General features: G+C 29.4%; 1 protein-coding gene across 2 annotated transcripts; it reads right to left on the bottom strand.

The window, feature by feature from the left end:
* Positions 1–519: 519 nt before the first annotated feature.
* LOC115880563 (balbiani ring protein 3-like) lies at positions 520–19,688 on the bottom strand. Of its 2 annotated transcripts, none has more exons than XM_030897793.1 (7): positions 19,582–19,688; positions 16,267–16,320; positions 15,977–16,033; positions 13,605–13,708; positions 11,810–12,064; positions 8,873–9,006; positions 520–725 (listed from the first exon to the last, which is right to left on the bottom strand). In XM_030897793.1, the coding sequence occupies exons 1-7, from the start codon at positions 19,643–19,645 to the stop codon at positions 704–706; spliced, it is 690 nt and encodes a 229-aa protein (XP_030753653.1). In that variant the 5' UTR covers positions 19,646–19,688; the 3' UTR covers positions 520–703. The 2 variants fall into 2 exon arrangements, with proteins under 2 accessions (XP_030753653.1, XP_030753654.1); XM_030897794.1 differs by having other exon boundaries at positions 13,605–13,705.
* Positions 19,689–20,121: the final 433 nt, after the last annotated feature.

Below are 20,121 nucleotides of genomic sequence, written 5' to 3'. Positions count from 1 at the left end.
ATATAGGTACTTATAGCACACGTACTTAACATAAACTTTGTTATACAAATATATATTAAAAAAAATACATTTATATTATAACCAGAAGAAGGATCCGATTAGGACACCTACAATAACAACAAAACCTTCGAAACAAAACAATAAAAAATCTATTAATTTTAGATCTAAAATACCTATAACGACACATTTTAATGTGATTTTTCGATTCGAAACTTTCATAAAACATTTTATGTCAAAACATTAAAAAGGGGAAAAAAGAACTAGAAACAAACTACGGTATAAACTTTAACTTATACGGTCATCAAAGGAAAAAATAGCCTTGTTTTATAAGGTCCTTAAATTCGGATTCCCATCAATCTTGAATTTAGGCCTATAAACTTAGTTTATGGTGTGCAATAAAGGGTCAAAAAGTGAGTTGCTTTTAAGTCTTTTAAAGTTTTGTTAATAGTTTTTAGGACATTAACAAACGTGAAGGGTTTTGTCATTTTTTGTATTAATTACTATAGAGAAACAATGTAGAAAAGCACATTTATTTAATAACAAAATATAAAAAAGTGTTACATGGGAATACATTTATACATAACAAAATACGCATGAATACTTTATTTAGTAGTAACATTTGCTTATAAGAAATAACTTTTCTTTCTTTGGTAATAAGTTACAGTTGCTTTGTTGTAAATGTTCTTTTGGAGTTTCGGATTTTTTATGACCCACGCTTAGAACACCTAAAAGAAAAAATAATTATAATAAAGGTTTATATACAGGGTACGGCAATAGTGCGTTGGGCATCTGTAGCTGTAGCTCCTAGAATAAAAAAAATTGGGAATTTTGTTTATGTATAAATTTAAAGTATGCATGAGGATGCATTTCAGGAAAATATTTTAACTTATATAGGGTGGCTCAAAAAAGTGTGGGTGGATAGGAATTATTATTTTTAAATGGAATATCCTGTATATTATTGCATTTTTGGCTTCCGTTCACCACTTTACATAATCTTAAGACGTAGTTAAATATATTTCGATAGTTTTAGAGATATTAATAAATAAATAAAAAACATATATTTCTCAACTTCACTTAAAACATTATTATAAATACAATAACTGTCCTAAAATCAAAACTATATCAGGTATTTACTTTTTTTTGTTTCGTTTCTTGACTTGTATACTATATATTTTTTGTTTTTACTCTTGGCTTTAGGTCGTTGGGGTTGCAAAGATGTTACTAGATTTTGTTCATTATTTTATTTTATGACGACGCGACGTTCCGACAGTATATGTCTTTTTCAAGCCTCTTGAACGTAGATTCCTACAGAGTTAAAATTTGTTAAAATTGGACAAAACACAATAACACATATTAAACTATTATTTTAATTGTTTTTGGACATCACACTTTAGTATAGAGCACGTATGTATTTTCTAGCAGACAGGGGCGCCGACTTTTATGAAACCTCGTGGGTGCTCATGTAAATCTAACAAATTTCCAGATTGTTTCATTTGTTGTATTTATTACATTTTTTTACATATGTAACATACATAACAAATATACCATAGGAGGAATACCATATCAATTTGACAATTCTATTGAGTATAATTTGTGTTATGCAGAAATATTTTTTTTAGTGCAGATACCAATTTGTGAAAATATTAATTCTATCCATTCCAATCGTGTAAGGGAACAGGCAGTGAAACAGACAGATACTGTATTCTGTGAAGCCAGTTTGGAACGCCAAAAATTTATTTGGCGTTCCTAAGTAGTTTACAATTCACTTTCAATTTAGAATGATTATAATTAGTTTACAGGATGAGTCTAATAATTAATATACAGGGTAAAGTACAAATATTTTCAGGGCTGGTAGATCTCGATAAAAGATTTTTTCTTTATCATTTTTCAAATAAGCCCAATATAAATGAGTTATTTTTCTTACTAAAAATAAAAAAAATACATATATTTATATATTATATTTTATGCTCATGATTTGAGAACCACTGTTTTTTTTTGGGGTTTTCTTTTTTGTAAATACAGGGTGGGCCAATGGAAACTTTCCACCCCAATTTTTCTCGTTTAAAATTAAAATTTGGAAAAATGCTCGGACACGTCGATTTAGTTTTCGAGGGGGAAAAGAAAATATCATAAAATCACTTACACACCTATAACTCTCAAGGCGGGGGCGGCGCCACCCCTAAATTCTTAAACGGAAAGGGGGGCCGAGTGATACCTCATGTGAAAGGTCTTTCAATTCCCTTTCTAATGATATCAGATATTATGTACTTTCGTTCAGTAGTTTTAGAGATTTATTGATTTAAAGTAGGATTTATCAGCTAAGTGGTGAAAAAAACGGTGTTTATTTTTTTTCTCTCTCTGTATGTATTTTTTTGGCAAACTATGTACAGGGTGGCACCTCTCATACGCCGCAGAGGCTCCAAAGAGAACGACAGTTTGTATTGAAATAAAATTTTGTGAGCGTATGTAGGTTAATTCAGAGCACTTTTTAAAAATATAGAGAGTTGTACAGGGTGTTCCCAAAAAAGTTACATATCAAAGTTGTGTTTTTTGTAATGGAACACCCTATATATTAATTGATTTTCGGATTCTGGGAGAAAAATAAAGGTGAGTTTTATAAGAGAAGTATATAACTAAAATGTAAGGTTTTTGACATATTTAACATTTTCTAGAAATAAAGAACAATTTTTAAATTACAATAAAAGCTACCTAAATTGGAATTTACCCGGTATAACCTAACATGTAGTTAAATAAACTATTGTACTTTAAATCAAATTAAAACTTGAATCAAAAAGTCATACAGGGTGACACAAAATTAATATTGAACATTGGTCACCTTTAAAAGCATGTTTTACTCTCTTACTTTAAAGAAAACATCCAGTATATTATTCCGATATTCAATGGAGAATCCATGTCTCTACAAAATACTATTAAGGTTGCCTACCCCTCAAACAAATATTTTCCTAGATATTTTCATTTACATGAGTTCGTCTGAGTAGATCTATATTATTTGCATGATAAAATCTAGGTGGCTGTGATATGTTTGACGTTACTTCAACATAGCTAATCTAATTAGTCCAAATTTAACAACTAGTTATTATTTTGTGTCATTTAAAACAAAAACAAAAATTCTCAGAAATTTGCCGAAAATGCAAACTTATCCTACATCAGAGAGAATTGATATGATTCTTTGATTCTTGATTAGTTGGGAATGCAATGTGCATTCACCAATTAATAGAATACTTAAATGCTCCTTATTTTATCTAGTCTGGTTTTTTTTAATGGGGATATATTAAAGATAGTGTTTAAAAAAATCGACCAACTAGTGTCGACAATATGAAAGAAATTATTGTAGCTGCTTTTCGAGGTAGAACTCCACATATGCCTTTTAAAATGAAAAGATCCTTTTGAAAAGACAATCATTTTATGCAGTTAACAGGAAAGGAAGCATTTTGAGCTTTTGATTTCATCCAGCTAATTTTTGTCGCATAGTTATAGGTTTTTTATCTAGTTTTAATTCTGTAATAATTAAAATATGTTTCGAACGTGTATCTTTTTATTACCCTTGAGTATTTTACTCTACAATCTTTAATTTTTGTTAAAATAACAAAAGGTATATCATATAGCCACCTAGATTTTTTCAAATAATAAAGATTTACTGACGCAAAACCATAAAAATTAAAATATCTGGGAAAATCTTTGTCTGAGGGGTAGCCAACCTTAATAATATTTTGAAGATATATAAATTCCCCATTTAACACCGGAAAAATATACTGGGTGTTCCATTTAAAATAAAGGAGTAACTTGTTTTAAAAGTGACTAATGTTCCATATTAATTTTGTCTCGCCCTGTATAACTTTTCGGGTAAAATTTCAATTTGGTTTAACATACAATGGTTACTGTAATTAAATATCAGGCTATACAAAGTCAACTAAAATTTAGGTAGCTATTATCGAAATTTAAAATTTACTGTTCATTTTCACAAAATGTAAAATATGTCGAAATCCTCAGATTTTAGGTATATGCTTCTTTAATAAAACTCACTTTTATTTTTTTCCTAGAATCCAAAAATCAATTAATATATAGGGTATTCCATTAGAAAAAACACAACTTTGATGTGTAACTTTTTTGGGGACACCCTGTATAATTCTACATATTTTTATAAAATGCTTTCAGTTAACCTACATATGCTGCCAACATTTCATTTCGATATAAACTACCGTTCTCCTTGGCGCTTCCGCGGAGTATGAGAGGCGCCACCCTGTATACTAAAACTTAAGCTTTTAAATAAAAAAGCTTAATTTTTTTTTTATTTTTTAAAATTTCTAAAAACTTTCCCGTCCAAAATTGAGCATTTTTCACTTATTCCGAATTGAAAGATTTTTGGGCGTGGATCGATGCAGATTGATTAGTTAAAATTTTTAGTATACATAGTTTGCCAAAAAAACACAAACAGAGAGAGAAAAGAAATAAAAACCGATTTTTTCACCACTTCGCTGATAAATTAAAATCTACTTTAAATCAATAAATCTCTAAAACTACTGAACGAAAGTACATGATATCATCATTAAAAAGGGAATTGAAAGACCTTTCACATGAGGTATCACTCGGCTCCCCTTTCCATTTAAGAATTTAGGGGTGGCGCCGCCCCCGTCTTGGGGGTTATAGGTGTGAAAGTGATTTTATGATATTTTCTTTTCCCCCTCGAAAACTAAATCGACGTGTCCGAGCGTTTATCCAAATTTTAATTTTAAACGAGAAAAATTGGGGTGGAAAATTTCCATTGACCCACCCTGTATAATCCACTACCTATCTGGCCATAATAACAAGATAATATATTTTTAACTAAAAATAAAAAAAAATACATTTTTTTTTCAAAAAATACCAAATTTTCCAAAAAAAAATTCACGAAAAAAAATGATATACATGTTTCTGGGGTCGAAATATACCATCCATAAAAATATTTGCACTTATTTAAGACTCACCTTGTATTAATGTATAAAGAGTGCAGGCCAGCCTGCGCAGTTTAACCTGTATTACAGTCTGTCGCACACACATGCAATTTTATAGTACAGGGTGAGTCAACGATAGAGTAAGGTCCATTATCTCATTTGTTTTAAGGTTTACAAAAAATATTAAATATAAAAGTTATAGAGATGGTTAAGATACACATTTTAAAATTATTATACAGTGTACAGCGTGCTTCAAAAAAGTGTGGCGACTAAAACATATGTTTTTTTAAATGCAACACCCTATTTTTTATTTTACTTTTAGATTCTGCGAAAAATTCCATAACTTTTTTATATATAATGTTATATACCTAAAATTAATAGTTTTTGTTATATTTAAATTTGTTTAAACAAATGTTAGATTGCAGTGGGTTAAAAAATTGTCAATGATGGCATTGATTCTGAAGTTGGACAACTAAAATTTGGTAGGAGAATTTTATAGAGATATAGAAAAGACCTATGTAAAGATATTTTAGTTAGATTTTACAGGGTGTTCAAAATATATTTAGGAATTTCAACTACTTAAAATTAAGGAATTTCAATTTTTTTTAAATGGTACACCCTATATATTATCATTTTTTCTGATAGATTTTACCAAACTCTTCAACTTTTATTAAGAATGTCATATACCTATTTTTTATTAGTTTGGGTGAGTTATTCCAATTTTTTCTATTTTTACCCATATTTTTAATACAATTGCGCTATAACATCATAGTTACCATGACAAAAAGTAATAATTATCACATTTTCATGTCTGTTAAGCAAGTTAAGAACAAAATCTGAATTTTAGTTTAATTTGTTGTAATAAGTATAAATGGTAGAGATAATAGTTACAGATTTTCTTGAAATGAATTAGTCAATGTAATTGATATACACGGACAAGCTTAGAAAACCACATTTTTTGGTTCAGTACTATATATTATATAGTACTTTACTAAGTACTATAAGGATAGATATATATCTAGAAAACATATTCAATGTGTAATGGGACGGTTTCACGGCAGTAGTAATATTGGCCTCCATATAATTCCAAGTGTCATCTTTCATAATATAGAAATACACCAAAAAATTCACTACTGCGATTTAGTTTATTTGAGTAAAGTTAATTAATTTTAACTAAAACCAGCAACTGTAACTAACTATGAAACTACTTGTTAAAGGTAAGTAATAAATAGTTTCGTTTTGTCATGGTAACTATGATTTTATAGGGTACTTGTATTAAAATTATGGGCAAAAATAGAAAAAATGGGAATAAATCGCAAACTATTAAAATTAGGGATATGACATACTTAATAAAAGTTGAAGAGTTTTGTAAAATCTATCAGAAAAAATGATAATACATAGGGTGTCCCATTTAAAAAAATTGAGATTTTTTAATTTTAAGTAGTTGAAATTCATAAATATATTTTGAACACCCTGTATCATTTAACTAAAATATCTTTACATATATCTTTTTTTTTCATCTCTATAAAACTCTCCTACCAAATTTTGGTACTCCAACTTCAGAAACAATGACACCACTGAAAATTTTTTACCACACTGCAATTTAACATTTGTTTAAATAAATTGACATATTACAGAAACTATTAATTTTAGATATATAACATTATATACAAAAAAGTTAAGGAATTTTACGCAGAATCTAAAAATAAAATAAAAAATAGGGTGTTGCGTTTAAAAAAACATATGTTATAGCCGCCACATTTTTTTGAAACACCTTGTATATTCTATAATAATTTTAAAATGTGTATCTTAACCATCCCTATAATTTTATATAATTTTTTTTTGTAAATCTTGAAACAAATGAGATAATGGACTTTATCGTTGACTCACCCTGTACAGTTTTATCTATAATGAACTGAGTGATGCACTCACTTCGGCACTCTTTTCTAAGTGGAAATGACCTCCTGAAATACAGTTCTGTTTTGGATTTTGTTCGCTTGTGCAATAAGGAAAAAGCGGAAAAACAACGGTTAATTAATGTAAATAAATGGGCCCAATATTGGCTACTTAAAGGATATAATTATTGCCATGTCAATTTGCATGCTGATTTTATAGTGAAAAACAGGATTGGTTTAACTACCTAAGAATGAACGAGGAAACTTCCTTAGAACTACTGAAATTGATATCTTTGAAAAACTACCACAGTATAATGCGCATCATGCACCATAGGGGGACCAAAGGATTTTTTTGAGCGACGGCGACGTCTCGCCTTGTTCTGGATGGGATGCAAGTGTCTTAAGTTGCTTAACTGATTAGTTTTGAGGTTGTCTCGTGGGTGCTCCGCACCCACTATTTCTCTCTCATGGGTGCTTCAGCACCCGAGCACCCAGGCAGTCGGCGCCCCTGCTAGCAGACCGTTCTGTATAAAACACATTTATCATTTCAATACCCGATGTCTACTAGAGACTATGTTAGAGTAGACATCGGGTATTGAAATGATAAATGTGTTTTATATAGAATGGTCTGCTAGAAAATACATACGTGCTCTATACTAAAGTGTGATGTCCAAAAACAATTAAAATAATAGTTTAATATGTGTTATTGTGTTTTGCCCAGTTTTAACAATTTTTAACTCTGTAGGAATCTACGTTCAAGAGCTTGAAAAAGACATATACTGTCGGAACGTCGTCATAAAATAAAATAATAAACAAAATCTAGTAACATCTTTGCAACCCCAACGACCTAAAGCCAAGAGTAAAAACAAAAAAAAATAGTTATTTACTTTAGATGGTCTAAACTTACTTTGTTATAAACATCGCAATCTTAAATCATACAGGATGTTCAAAATTCTACGCCAAACTTTCTAAAATATAAAATAATTTTTCTTCGTTTTTTCAAATGGAACACCCTGTATATTATTCTCTTATTAGATGTAGAATTAAAAAATGAACATTTTTTGTATTGCAGGTACACGAAGTATAATTTCATATGGCTCTCTCAACGGTAAAATACGAGAGAAAAACCATTGGGTGGCTTTGATAAAAATTTACTTTGGAAAATGCCATATGAAATATAGAACCGCGAATATCTGCCAAACCATTAAAATTTTTAAATACTCTAAATACAAAAAATGTTCATTTTTCAATTCTCCATCCATTGAAAAAATAATATACAGGGTGTTTCATTTGAAAAAACGAAGAAAAATGATTTTATATTTCAGAAAGTTTGACGTAGAATTTGAACATTCTGTATGATTTACGATTTCCATATTTATATCAAAGTAAGTATAGACTATCTTAAAGTAAATATATAATATAGTTTTGATTTCAGGACAATTCTTGTATTATTAATAATTTTTTTAAGAAAGCCTGAAAAATACTAGAATTTTGTGCATCTTGTATAATTTACGATTACCATATTTATAGCAAAGTAAGTGCAGACCATCTAAAGTAAATACCTATTATAGTTTTTATTTCAGGACAGTTCTTGTATTTTTAAGATTTTTTTAAAGAAAGGATGAAAAATATATTTTTTTTATTTATTAATTAATATCTCTGAAACTAATAGAAATATATTTACACATATCTTAAGATTATCTAAAGTGATTTGAAAGTAAGCCAAAAATGCAATAATATACTGGGTGTCCCATTAAAAAAAATCATCCCGATCCACTCACACTTTTTTCAGTCACCACTATAAGAGTTAAAATATTTTCACTAAATACATCCTCGTACATACTTTAGGTTTGCACTTAAACAAAATTCCTAGGTTTTTTTTATTCTAGGAGCTAAAAAACCGGTGTAGGAGCTAAAAAACTAGTGGAAAAAAACCCTGGAATTCTTTTCAAGCAATACACAAAGATAACATACATAAAACAAAGGGATACATAATATTTAAAAGCATTACTATCATTATCTTACGCGCATATCTTTTTGTCCCAAGAAGTGCCGGTTGAGCATGGCTTCTCTTCCCGACAGACGCAACTGCAAGTTTGATCATCCCATTCATGAAGACCCGTCTTGTTAGCTTTCTTTTCACAATGTAGACGTTCATTCTAAATAAAATTACAACGGAAATAATTAAATTTTAAGCCGATGACAGACCTGACGAATGTTACTTGGCAATTGCACGACACCATAATCTACATATATAAAATGCTAATGTTTATCTGTGTCGTCTCTACTGAAGTAACGACTTGCTCTAGAAAGTTGCTTTTTTTACTAAAAGATAGCTAATTGGCTCTTCTAAAAACTGTCGTCGCCGGATTTTTTGTTTTTCATTTAATTAAAAAAAAAAGTATTTTTTTCCTTATGTCGATGTCGTGGCGGATGCGCCGGGCTTCAACTAGTTGTATGGCTAATTATAAAAGAATAATATACAGAGAATAATCTTACAGAATAAAGTTCTTTAATTAGAAGAATATCTCACAACTTTTTTCTCACAAAATATGTCTCCAACTTCACGACATGCCATTTTCAAACCTTCTTTATTGCACTTATGAAACGTTCAATAGGTGTGTCTTTCTCGAGGACCTCACTTTGCGCATGCCCATTCAAAGTTGCACGTATTTCCAAAGTAATCACATTTTATACGGTTTAGAAAGTACAAATTATACCACATTGTTATGGAAACCAACTTTTCATTGGTAAGATGTTCAGCGTATGGCTGCAAAGGCCGAAGCGAGAAAAAAGTGGCTGGAATTACATTTCACAGGTAAAAATCGATACACAACTTTTGTTATGTGATCATAAAATGTACATTTTTTCATCATAGCAGTAAAAATATGTAAAATGCTTTTAATATGTCTTGTACCACATCCAAATCAAATTATTTTTAATAATTTCAAGTAGTATTTTCAATATCCTGTATTATAATTAATGTTTGAAACTATAAATAATGCTACTCAGCCTGGATTTCTCCAGTGGCGTAGGGAATTATAATCAGAGAAATACAATTTCTGCAATAAACATTTTTTTATATATTTTACATGTAAAAAAATGTATAAAGTATTGTTATCAAATATGTAAAATAATTGTAAACTATAAAAAAATCAAAATTCTAGTGATAAAAAATCTATATGTATAGTTATATAAAACTTAAATTTACCTGCCAAGATTTGTTGGGGGTGGACAAACTTGTGGTGGGCTACTTGTTACTACATACATATATTTTTTAAATATTCTTTCAAAAAATTTGCTAATTTAAGTGTATAATAATAGTTTCAGTGAGTAATTAATCAAAATTTAAAAATAAATAAAATGACACGAAGCTTCTAGAATTGTTTTATTTTTTTTTTGAATAAATTCGGATATTCTTAAAAATAGGATATTCTTATGATTGAAGATAACAAATATTAAAAATTACATTATTCATTGATTCCGTACGCAAGTGTGAAGGGTAATGGCTAGATTCATTATTATACTGTATGGTCGAAAAAAAAACGACGTCCAGTTGGCTTGTAAATGACGATCGACGACATTCCCCATATAATTTTACATATAAAATGACAGCGATCTTCATTTCATAGCCATCGCTGACGCCGTCTTTTTTCGATGTCGTTTTGTATAGTTTTTATGTAATTTTATATGTAGAATTATATGGGGTATGTCATCGATCGTAATTTAAAGCGAACTGGACGTCGTATTTTTTTCGATTAAACGGTATAATAATGAATCTAGCCAATTCTCTTCACACTTGCTTACGGATTCAATATTCAATGAATAATGTAATTTTTAATATTCATTTGTGAAATTGTCATTTCCAAACAAACAAGACGCCGTTTTTTTCGATCATACAGTATATATGTATATACACGTTTAAAATATATGTTATTACATTATTTTTTATTTAATTATACATTATACACACGTTAATAAATAAATAATTATCTTGATAATCAGTCCACTGTGACTGTTAAATAAATTTTGCATTATCGACTTAGATATTCTAATATTATAAAGGTGAGACTATAAAATACAAAATTGTACAGTACGTCTGTCCGTTCTGTAGCTACGGGGTATCCGTGAGAGGGGAAACGATATTCTCTCCATGTTTTTCGTAAAAAAATGGACGACGCGTCCCATCAATAAAAATTCGACAAATTTGCAAGTAGCCAATAAAATGAGTGGGCGGAGCGATTTGCGGTGACGTACTCGTCAAGTCGACGTATAAAATATATTGTTGTTTATTTAAATGTTTTTTGTCCGCATTCCTTTCATAGACACAGATCCAGCAGACGAACTGTATATGCATTACTCAAAAATGAACGATATATTAGTTTACGTTTTAATAAATATTTTGTACCGTCTAGGTACAAGCTAATTTCTGATGCTACGCCATTGGAGAATTTCGCGTGGTGACAACTTGCCTCACTTTCAGCTGCCGTGTTACCTGTCCCCTCTCTTTCCTTGTCTAAGAACAATTCTAATATAAAGGTCCCCCGAATTATCTTTTCATAGGAAAGTAAAGTATTCCGTTGTTCTTTTATTTATATTAAACCACATGCATACTTTCTGTTTGGTTTTCCTAAGAATATTGGTATTCGTACGGAGTGACTAAATGTATTTTTTATATAATTTAATCTTTGTGACAGTCAACATTCAATTTATTGTTCAAATATATGCGTTTTACAATTAAATTTTTAAAATTAATGTTCAAATTTGGCGCGTAGACACTAGGTCCTCGACAAGGAAAGATAAAGTAGAAGCGCCGCGTGTGCAACATAAAAAGAAGATAAATGGAAGTCGTTGATATGTTTGCGACAGTTTCCATAGTGATTTACTTATCCATGTAAGTATATATGATCTAGGGTTGCGAGCCGTACATTCTATGTTTTTGATGGGATGCTATTTACTTACCTGATTTTGACATTCACACTGACAAATTTTCTTATTGAACTTTTGTTGTGCAGTACAACTGGACTTATTCTGCGAACACACGCATTTACATTTTCTGTCTTCGGGTATAAGAACTGTTCTGCACATTGACTCTTTGCCCGAGTACCACAGTATTTGAACTGATATTGTCTTATTTGCTGTTTGTGTTGCTTTGCATACTCGTCCCATTTTACACGATCCTGAACAATATTTTGTTAAAACTGCACTGGGTTTTACCTTAAAAAAATACTTTTTATTAGATTTCCTCATGACATCATGAGCTAAGAAAAAAATTCGAAGAGATACACAATAATTTAAATAGTTGTAGGACAGTAAGCGAGGATAAAAATAGGGTATTACCTCTGAATTCTTGACACCCGCACCGATTGACGTGAAATTTTAACAGTGAATAGAGATATTTAAGAAACAAAAGTTTAAAAAAAAGTTTTTTTTAAAAGAGTAGCGATGTATGTTTTCACCCTGGGTGTGAGTGCCACCCCTTCTAGAGGGTGAAAAATAAATCACCCATTTCAATTCCAAAAATCAATAAAGGGATAAAGCAAAAAACAGGATAGGATAAAGCACATTTTGTGAGAAAATTAATATTTTCCAAGATATTTAGGATTGAGAATGTTGATTTTTCATCTAAAAACTGCATATTTTTCTGTCTTTCAAAAACCTTCCGTTTTAACTCATGTAAAGTAAAAATGAAGCGTTTGGAATAACGAATCGATTCATTTTTTGTTGACTACCGTAGGTGTGATAATAGCCCAGTTATCACTCTGTAAAGGTGATCTTTTATTTTTTGAAAACTAAAAATTGTAACCTTTTACCGTAAAATAATGGCGAAAGAACACATTTTTCGAAGAAAATGAATATGATGGTTTTTAAAGTGCTTGAAAAGACCTTTTAGATGATTTTTTAAGAGGTTTTTCTAAGTTCGAGTTTTCAAATTCGCGAGGATATAAAACGAAAATGGTCACTTCATTTTTTCGGAAAAAATTAACAACAAAATCTATGACTAAAATCATAAAAATAAAAACTATAAATTTGTAGGAAATTACACGAGCTACAAATTAATCTCTGTACTGTAACAGTCTTGAACTCTTCATTTTTACGAGATGTAAAAAGGGTTTTTTAGAGCTCAAAGAAGGTGGTCCTTACAGGCAAGTCAAACTAATAAAACGTAATATCTACGAAATGAAGAGATCTACACAAAAATTGAAAGAGAGCAAAAATATTGCAAAAAAGAACCTTCAATTTTACCCTGTTGCATTTTTTACGTATCTCGCTTAGTTTTTGCAATATGTCAAAAAAATTAAAGAATTTTAAAAAATGAAAAAGAAAGAATTTAATTTTTTTCAACTTTTTTCTAAATTTAGGCATTCTAAACTGCTCGAACTTGCAGAGCCCTTTGTTAGTACCTAAATATAGCCAACTGTATATGTATTACGCTTAGTTTTTATTTTTATCATTTTAGTCATAGATTTTGTTGTTATTTTTTTCAAAATAATGAGGTGAGACCATTTTATTTTTATCATAACTTCGCGAGTTTTTGAGCTACGAACTTCTTTAAAAAAGCATTTAAAATGTCTTTTCAAGCACTTTTCTTGGAAAAATGTATTTTTTCGCCATTATTTTTAGAGAAAAAAAGGTATAAATAAAAATAAGATGTTTCCTCTCGGAAACGGTAAGTAGCTAAACCACCAGTGAAGCCTCTACGGGTAGAGCTAGTGGAGCTCTATATTCTCCAGTTTATGAAACTATACAAACTTACCTCTCCTTCATCAGTATGAAGATGGACCACCATGGATCTGGCCTTACAATGAGCTTGTTTCTCGATGCTTAAATTTTCTTTATTGAATTGTTTTGTACATTCTGCTAAAAATATGTAGCTATAAAACTATATGCCTCCCTATTTAGATATAATATTTAGATAACTACTTATACAGGGCGATTCCTGTAAGTCGGTCATGCTTTCGAGGAATCATAGGGGACGTCGAACTATTAATTCTGATATAGCACACTATGGGTCGGAAATGCCTCTTACGCAAGATACAGAGTGTTAAAGTTTTTGAAAAATTAAAGATATTCTTTAATAGTTTTTTAAAAGTGGAAGGTATCGTTATAAAATTTCATTATAGTAATCTACCTAACAGAGACACTTTAAATGTAAAAAGAAGAGGTTTTAGTTTCAACCAGTGGCGTAGATGTGATACGCATCGGGTAATTTTTTCAAAAAAAAATAGTACGCCACTGATAAAAATTAAAATTTCGGAGTTTTTTATTTACTCGGTTTATTTCCGAGAAAAAATATCTCTTGCAACTTTCTCCTATCTAACACCATTTTGTCACAATTTAAAAATAAATAAATTTTTTAATGAGAATACTGCAATAAATTAAATACAGCGAATTATTATAACTAGAGAGCAGAAACACATGTGCATCGTTAGCTCCCTTCATCTTGGGTAACTTTAGTACTTTTTACTATTAGCTCTAAATACATTTTTAAAAAATTATAAATTTAAACTAGAATTTTTTTTATTGTTAATAATAAAATTCGTAGTTTTAAGGTAGTTATAATAATTTGCATATTTAAGGTTCCCATTAAAAAAATATTTATTTTTAAATTGTGACAAAATGGTGTTAGATAGAAGAAAATTACAAGAGACTTTTTTCTTGGAAATAAACTCAATAAATAAAAAAACTCCGAAATTTTTATTTTTATGAGTGGCCTACTATTTTTTTTGAAAATATTACCCGATGCGTATCACAGCTACGCCACTGGTTGAAACTAAAACCTCTTCTTTTTACATTTAAAGTGTCTCTGTTAGGCAGACTCCTATAATAAAATTTTATAACGATACCTTCAACTGTTAAAAAACTATTAAAGAATATCTTTAATTTTTCAAAAACTTATGTATGTCTTAAAATGCTTAGTTTCGGAGATACAGGGTGTAAAAGTTTCATTTTTATTTCGATTTTTTCCAAATAATTTCTGAAGTAACACTGATGTTACCAATATTTGGATGAAATTTGGTGTCTGGGAGTTTTTTGATATGAGAAATTCGATTTTGATGCCAATATGACTCCTACTTGTAGAGGGCGCCACCTACATATTTTTAACTGGTTTGAAGAGTAATAACTTTACGTCCGTATCTGTATAAAACTACTAAGTAAAAAAATATACATTTACGACGTTTTTAACGTAAAAAAGATCTCTTAATAAAAATCGCTACGAGTAACAGTTCTCGAGATATTTGAAATCGAAATTATCAATACCTGTCATCATTGACATAAATTGAACATGTTGACTAAATAGTTAATAGACGGAAATCATAAATTTGAAATGTTTTTGTGCCAAACCATCATCGATCATCATATTTTCGAAGAAAATTTTATGATTAATTTAAAAAAATAAAAATTTTTCAAATTTATCTTTTTAGTCAAATAACTATCTATTCAACATGTTTATTTTTTGTCAATAATGACATGTATTGACTATTTCCATTCTAAATATCTCGAGAAGGCTTGCTCGTACTTTTATACAGGTACGGACAAAAAGTTATTACTCTTCAAAACAGTTAAAACACATGTAGGTGGCGCCCTCTACAAATAGGAGTCGTAGTGATATCAAAATCAAATTTCTCATGTCAAAAAACTAACAGACACCAATTTTCATACAAATATTGACTTTACTTCAGAAATTATTTGGAAAAAATCGAAATAAAAATGAAACTTCTACACCCTGTATCTCCGAAACTAAGCCTTTTAGGATATACATTTATAAAAAGTTTTTTACTTCTTTTTATCTGCAGAATATGCTCCCGAAGTTTCCGGAATACAATTGGGACCACCCTGTATATTGATTTCTAAATATTAACAGTGCACTTTAGAATTTTTGCAGTGATTAATGAGAGAAAAGAAAGAGATTTCATATTTTGACCTTATGGCGTTATTCAATAATATTTAAACGGTTACAGGATGTTTGTATTTTTTTTTTGATTAATTAAAAAAATGTACGACAAAATTGTATATATCAGTATGAAAGTAAGAAAGAATTGTGCAAAGTCTACAAATTAGTAATTAGTAATTACTGATACATACTTACTCAGAATTATACTTATTGTACTTTAAAATAACACCTACCATGTAGAAAGTTCTCAGAAGTAACCTGAAACGTAGATGGACCTGCTATATGAAGACCTACGACAAACAAAAAATATACAAAATACCATACCATCGAAAAAAAAACGTTAAATTTGACATGGAAATGAATCTGAATTAATTATTGAATAACTACTCATACGGTTTCCTAATTAAAATCTGTCTGAATCTTTGAATAAAAAAATTTAAAGAAGTCGCTGGACTTTCATACTCTTAATTCATGTTCATTTCATACAATACTTTTTAAATACTTTTTACAAGTATGATATTACCTTTATCATATTCCCTTAGGTTGACAGGTATACTTGGACTCCTCATTATAACTTCTGAAAAAAATTTACATGAATCATATTATCTATCATTTACCTACAAATAACAATGACAGACAACTGTCATGAAAGCTCTCGCTGGACAGATATTGTCTTTACTTTTAATTGCTTTAACATAGCGTCTCCCCGAGAACTATGCACTTTGATTGATTTAGTATGTAAATTTTGAAGTAACATAATATGTATAGTAGATAGTAGAGTGTCCATTATTTGCAAAGTTGATCATTTCTCTCACGACGGCCTCTAAATTTTTAGTTTGTTATCTAAAAAAAAATAACAGACCATTGTAAACCCTTAATATTCACAATAAACCTTGCCCCAAAGACGATTCATTTCTCATTTAAATACTACAGGAATTTGCCACTTTTTGCAAATTTTATTTTTCCCTCGATCTTGTTCTCTCACAGCTATGACAATTACATACTTTTGTACAGAATTGAACGCTCTACAAAAAAGGTCTCTTATAAATTTTCGATAAACCTACTCCTTCAAAAGTTATTCACGGTTAAAATTAACCACTCGCTAAATTCCTAAATTCTTCAATTTTTTTGACAAAATTATGATTATTTTTGAAAAATTTAATCTATTACTGTAGAAATATGCAATTCTGAGTTGGGAATTAAGAGATCTTCAAGTCTAATGAAGTTTAAACCATTCAAATATAGCTGATTTACTTTAACAAAAATTCTTTAGTTGGATTTTGATATTTCTTCTTATACTCGCTTATAATCTGAATCACATATTGTTTTTCATCTTTACTTCTAGATAAAATATTAATGTATGCTTCTGACAATTTAACAGCTCTTTCTGCAGTATCATTAACTACTCTCAAATTTTTCATAATTTCTAAGCCTCTCATATATCCAGGATCCTTTAACTAGTACTGTCTAACTGCAGAAAACTTGTATCAATATTAAACCGTGTAAAAATTGTAACAAATTTGAATTCATGAAATAATAAATGTTTTTGTTTATAAACCATTTAAAATCATCCTGATTAAAAAAGAAGCCTTTAGAAATATCGAACTCTTCGTCATTATTCACTTTTATAGCTTCAACCATTTTCTGCCTGATACTATAATAAGTGTTAGAATAAAACTACCTGTCATGCAGTCAATTGTTTTTCATGAATCAATTTTTTTTATCATGGTATCATAAAATTGTTTTTTTTTTTCAAATATTAGATTAAATTTTTCAAAAATAATCACAATTTTGTCAAAAAAGTTCAAAAATTTAGGAATTTACCGAGTGATAAACTTTAACCGTGAATAACTTTTGAAGGAGTAGGTTTATCGAAAAATTGTAAGAGACCTTTTTGTAGAGCATTCAATTCTGTACAAGAGTGTAATTATTATGGCTGGAGAGATCAAGAGAAAAAATATTTGCAAAAAGTGGCAAATTCCCATGTAATTTAAATAGGAAATGAATCGTCTTTGGGGTAAGGTTTATGGTGAATATTAAGGGTTTACAATGGTCTGTTATTTTTTTTAGACAATAAACTAAAAATCTAGAGTCGTGAGAGAAATGTGAACTATGTAAATAACGGACACCCTAATATAGCATAACGTAGTACCCTACATGTATAGCACACGGTGTCCCACTTAAGATGGATGGTGTCCAATATCTTTAAGATGGATGTTAGCCAATATCTTTCTTTTTATTTGGCAGGAGGCTGTATGGCTATAAGACGTACATTTTGCCCAGGGTAAGAAATGCGATACCTCATAGACGTACGTTTTAATGGGGTTTGATATTTTTCGAGTCAAGAGTAAACTACCCTTAGGACAGTATTTATTTCAATTCTGAAATTATATTGAATCCTCCTTACCTAAGATACTAGATACTTAAGTTCTACTTTTATAAATATTGATACAGGGTGTGTCATTAAAATAAGACATTTTTATTTTTATAATTATTTTTAAGTACTTATGACGTTAACAACTGGTTTATTATCAATAACCGGTTATAAGTAATTATCAATTAATAATCGATTTAAGCTTTCAGATAGCTTCCATAATAATTAAGATGCGATGCAAAAAAACTAAATACTTACTTTCAATTTATTTTGTTTACTTTAAAAAATTGCTTTTTAAGTTTGCTAATACAAATGAATAAAACGAGTTACAAAATAATTTAAAACCCCAGTTTTCAATGGAATCTGAAATATGATTTTTATTCGTTTTATTGAGGAATATTTAAAAAAATCCAAATAGTTAGATATTTAAGACAATCACTATTAACTTTAAAAAATATGCTCTAAACAAAGCTTTTTTGTATCGTATCTTAATTATGGAAGCTATCTGAAAACTTAAATCGATTATTAATTGGTAATTGGTTATAATTGGTTATTGATAATAAACCAGTTGTTTATCCAGTGGCGTCGTAATTACTTAAAAAAATAATAATAAAAATAAAAATGTCTTATTTTAATAACACACCCTGCATCAATATTTATAAAAATTAGAACTTAAGTATCTTAGGTAATGAGGATTCAATATAATTTATCAGATTTGAAATAAATACTGTCCTAAGGGTAGTTTACTCTTGACTCGAAAAATATCAAACCCCATTAAAAAGTGCGTCTATGAGGTATCGCATTTCTTACCCTGGGCAAAATGTACGTCTTATAACCATACAGCCTCCTGCCAAAAATGAAAAAGATCGCTCAACAAACAACCAAGATATTGGTTTGTATCCAGCTTAAGTGGAACACCATGTAGATTTCAAAATATTTTTATGTTCGGATATCTCCGTTATCGCTAAAGATAAAGGACTGTGTGGTTTTCCAGATTGTTTATTTTTATTCTTTAACAACCAGCGATTTTATTATTATTTAATAGCTTACATTATTATTATTTAATACTTATAATTATGTAAACAGTTTGACAAAAGAATAAGTTTAATACAATGCATCTCCATTTTTCATGTATAATACCTATTTTAAACTGAAATGAAATTTATAGTGGAAATAGTTTTAGAGGTGGTATATTTTAACCCCAGAAACAGACCTATGAGGTCTGTGATTTTGTATTTTTGAAAAAAAAAATAGGAAAACATAATATCTTAATACGGGAAAAAATAAGTACGTCTTTCCAAAAGCAACATTCCAAAAAACAGCTAACTAACGAGAAAGGGAGCATCTAGATGATAAAAATGGTTTTAAATGCATTGCTTTCTTAACATATCTACAGGGTGTTTCAAACTCACACCTAAATGTTACACCTACTATGTTAACTGTTTTAAAACATTATTTACTTACCAGGAATTGTAGCATGAATTCTCGGATTATTTCTTCGTGCTTTTGTAATTTTCGGCACGGTCATTACAGCCTTCTTGTATTCCAAATATATATTAACATCTTCCCATTTTTCGTTTAATTTTCTTTAGTTTTTTTGTAACATTCCGTTTCATTGTTACATTTATCTTTGCCACTGCACGAACATATACAAAAATTGTTATAAAAACGATATAAAATAAAGTAGTCTTCCTTCCTACAATCATTTTTTGATCAGGTTCTTCGCGGTTAAGTTCGGAACTAACACTGAAGCAGAGTATCCAGACTGTGTCCATATTTAAATTCGTACGGTAGGAATCAGTGCCGTAACTTCCTCAACGCGTGCAAATGATATTAATGTAAAACAAACAATTACCGCAATTACTCACACAGTAACAAGTAGGTTTTTAGTATACCTAATGGAAACATACGTTTTGAGGAAGTTTTGATAAACATGTGAAACTTTTTAATTTATATTAATGGTAAACAATTAATTAATTACTCATACTGTAACAAGTAGGTTTT

This window comes from Sitophilus oryzae, unplaced genomic scaffold (genome assembly GCF_002938485.1).
Source record: "Sitophilus oryzae breed Bouriz unplaced genomic scaffold, Soryzae_2.0 scaffold_1633_pilon_pilon, whole genome shotgun sequence".
In the NCBI taxonomy this organism is placed as follows: Eukaryota; Metazoa; Arthropoda; class Insecta; order Coleoptera; family Curculionidae; genus Sitophilus; species Sitophilus oryzae.
The sequence above is the reverse complement of the archived record's forward strand: the minus strand, read 5'-3'. Positions and strand labels throughout refer to the sequence as shown.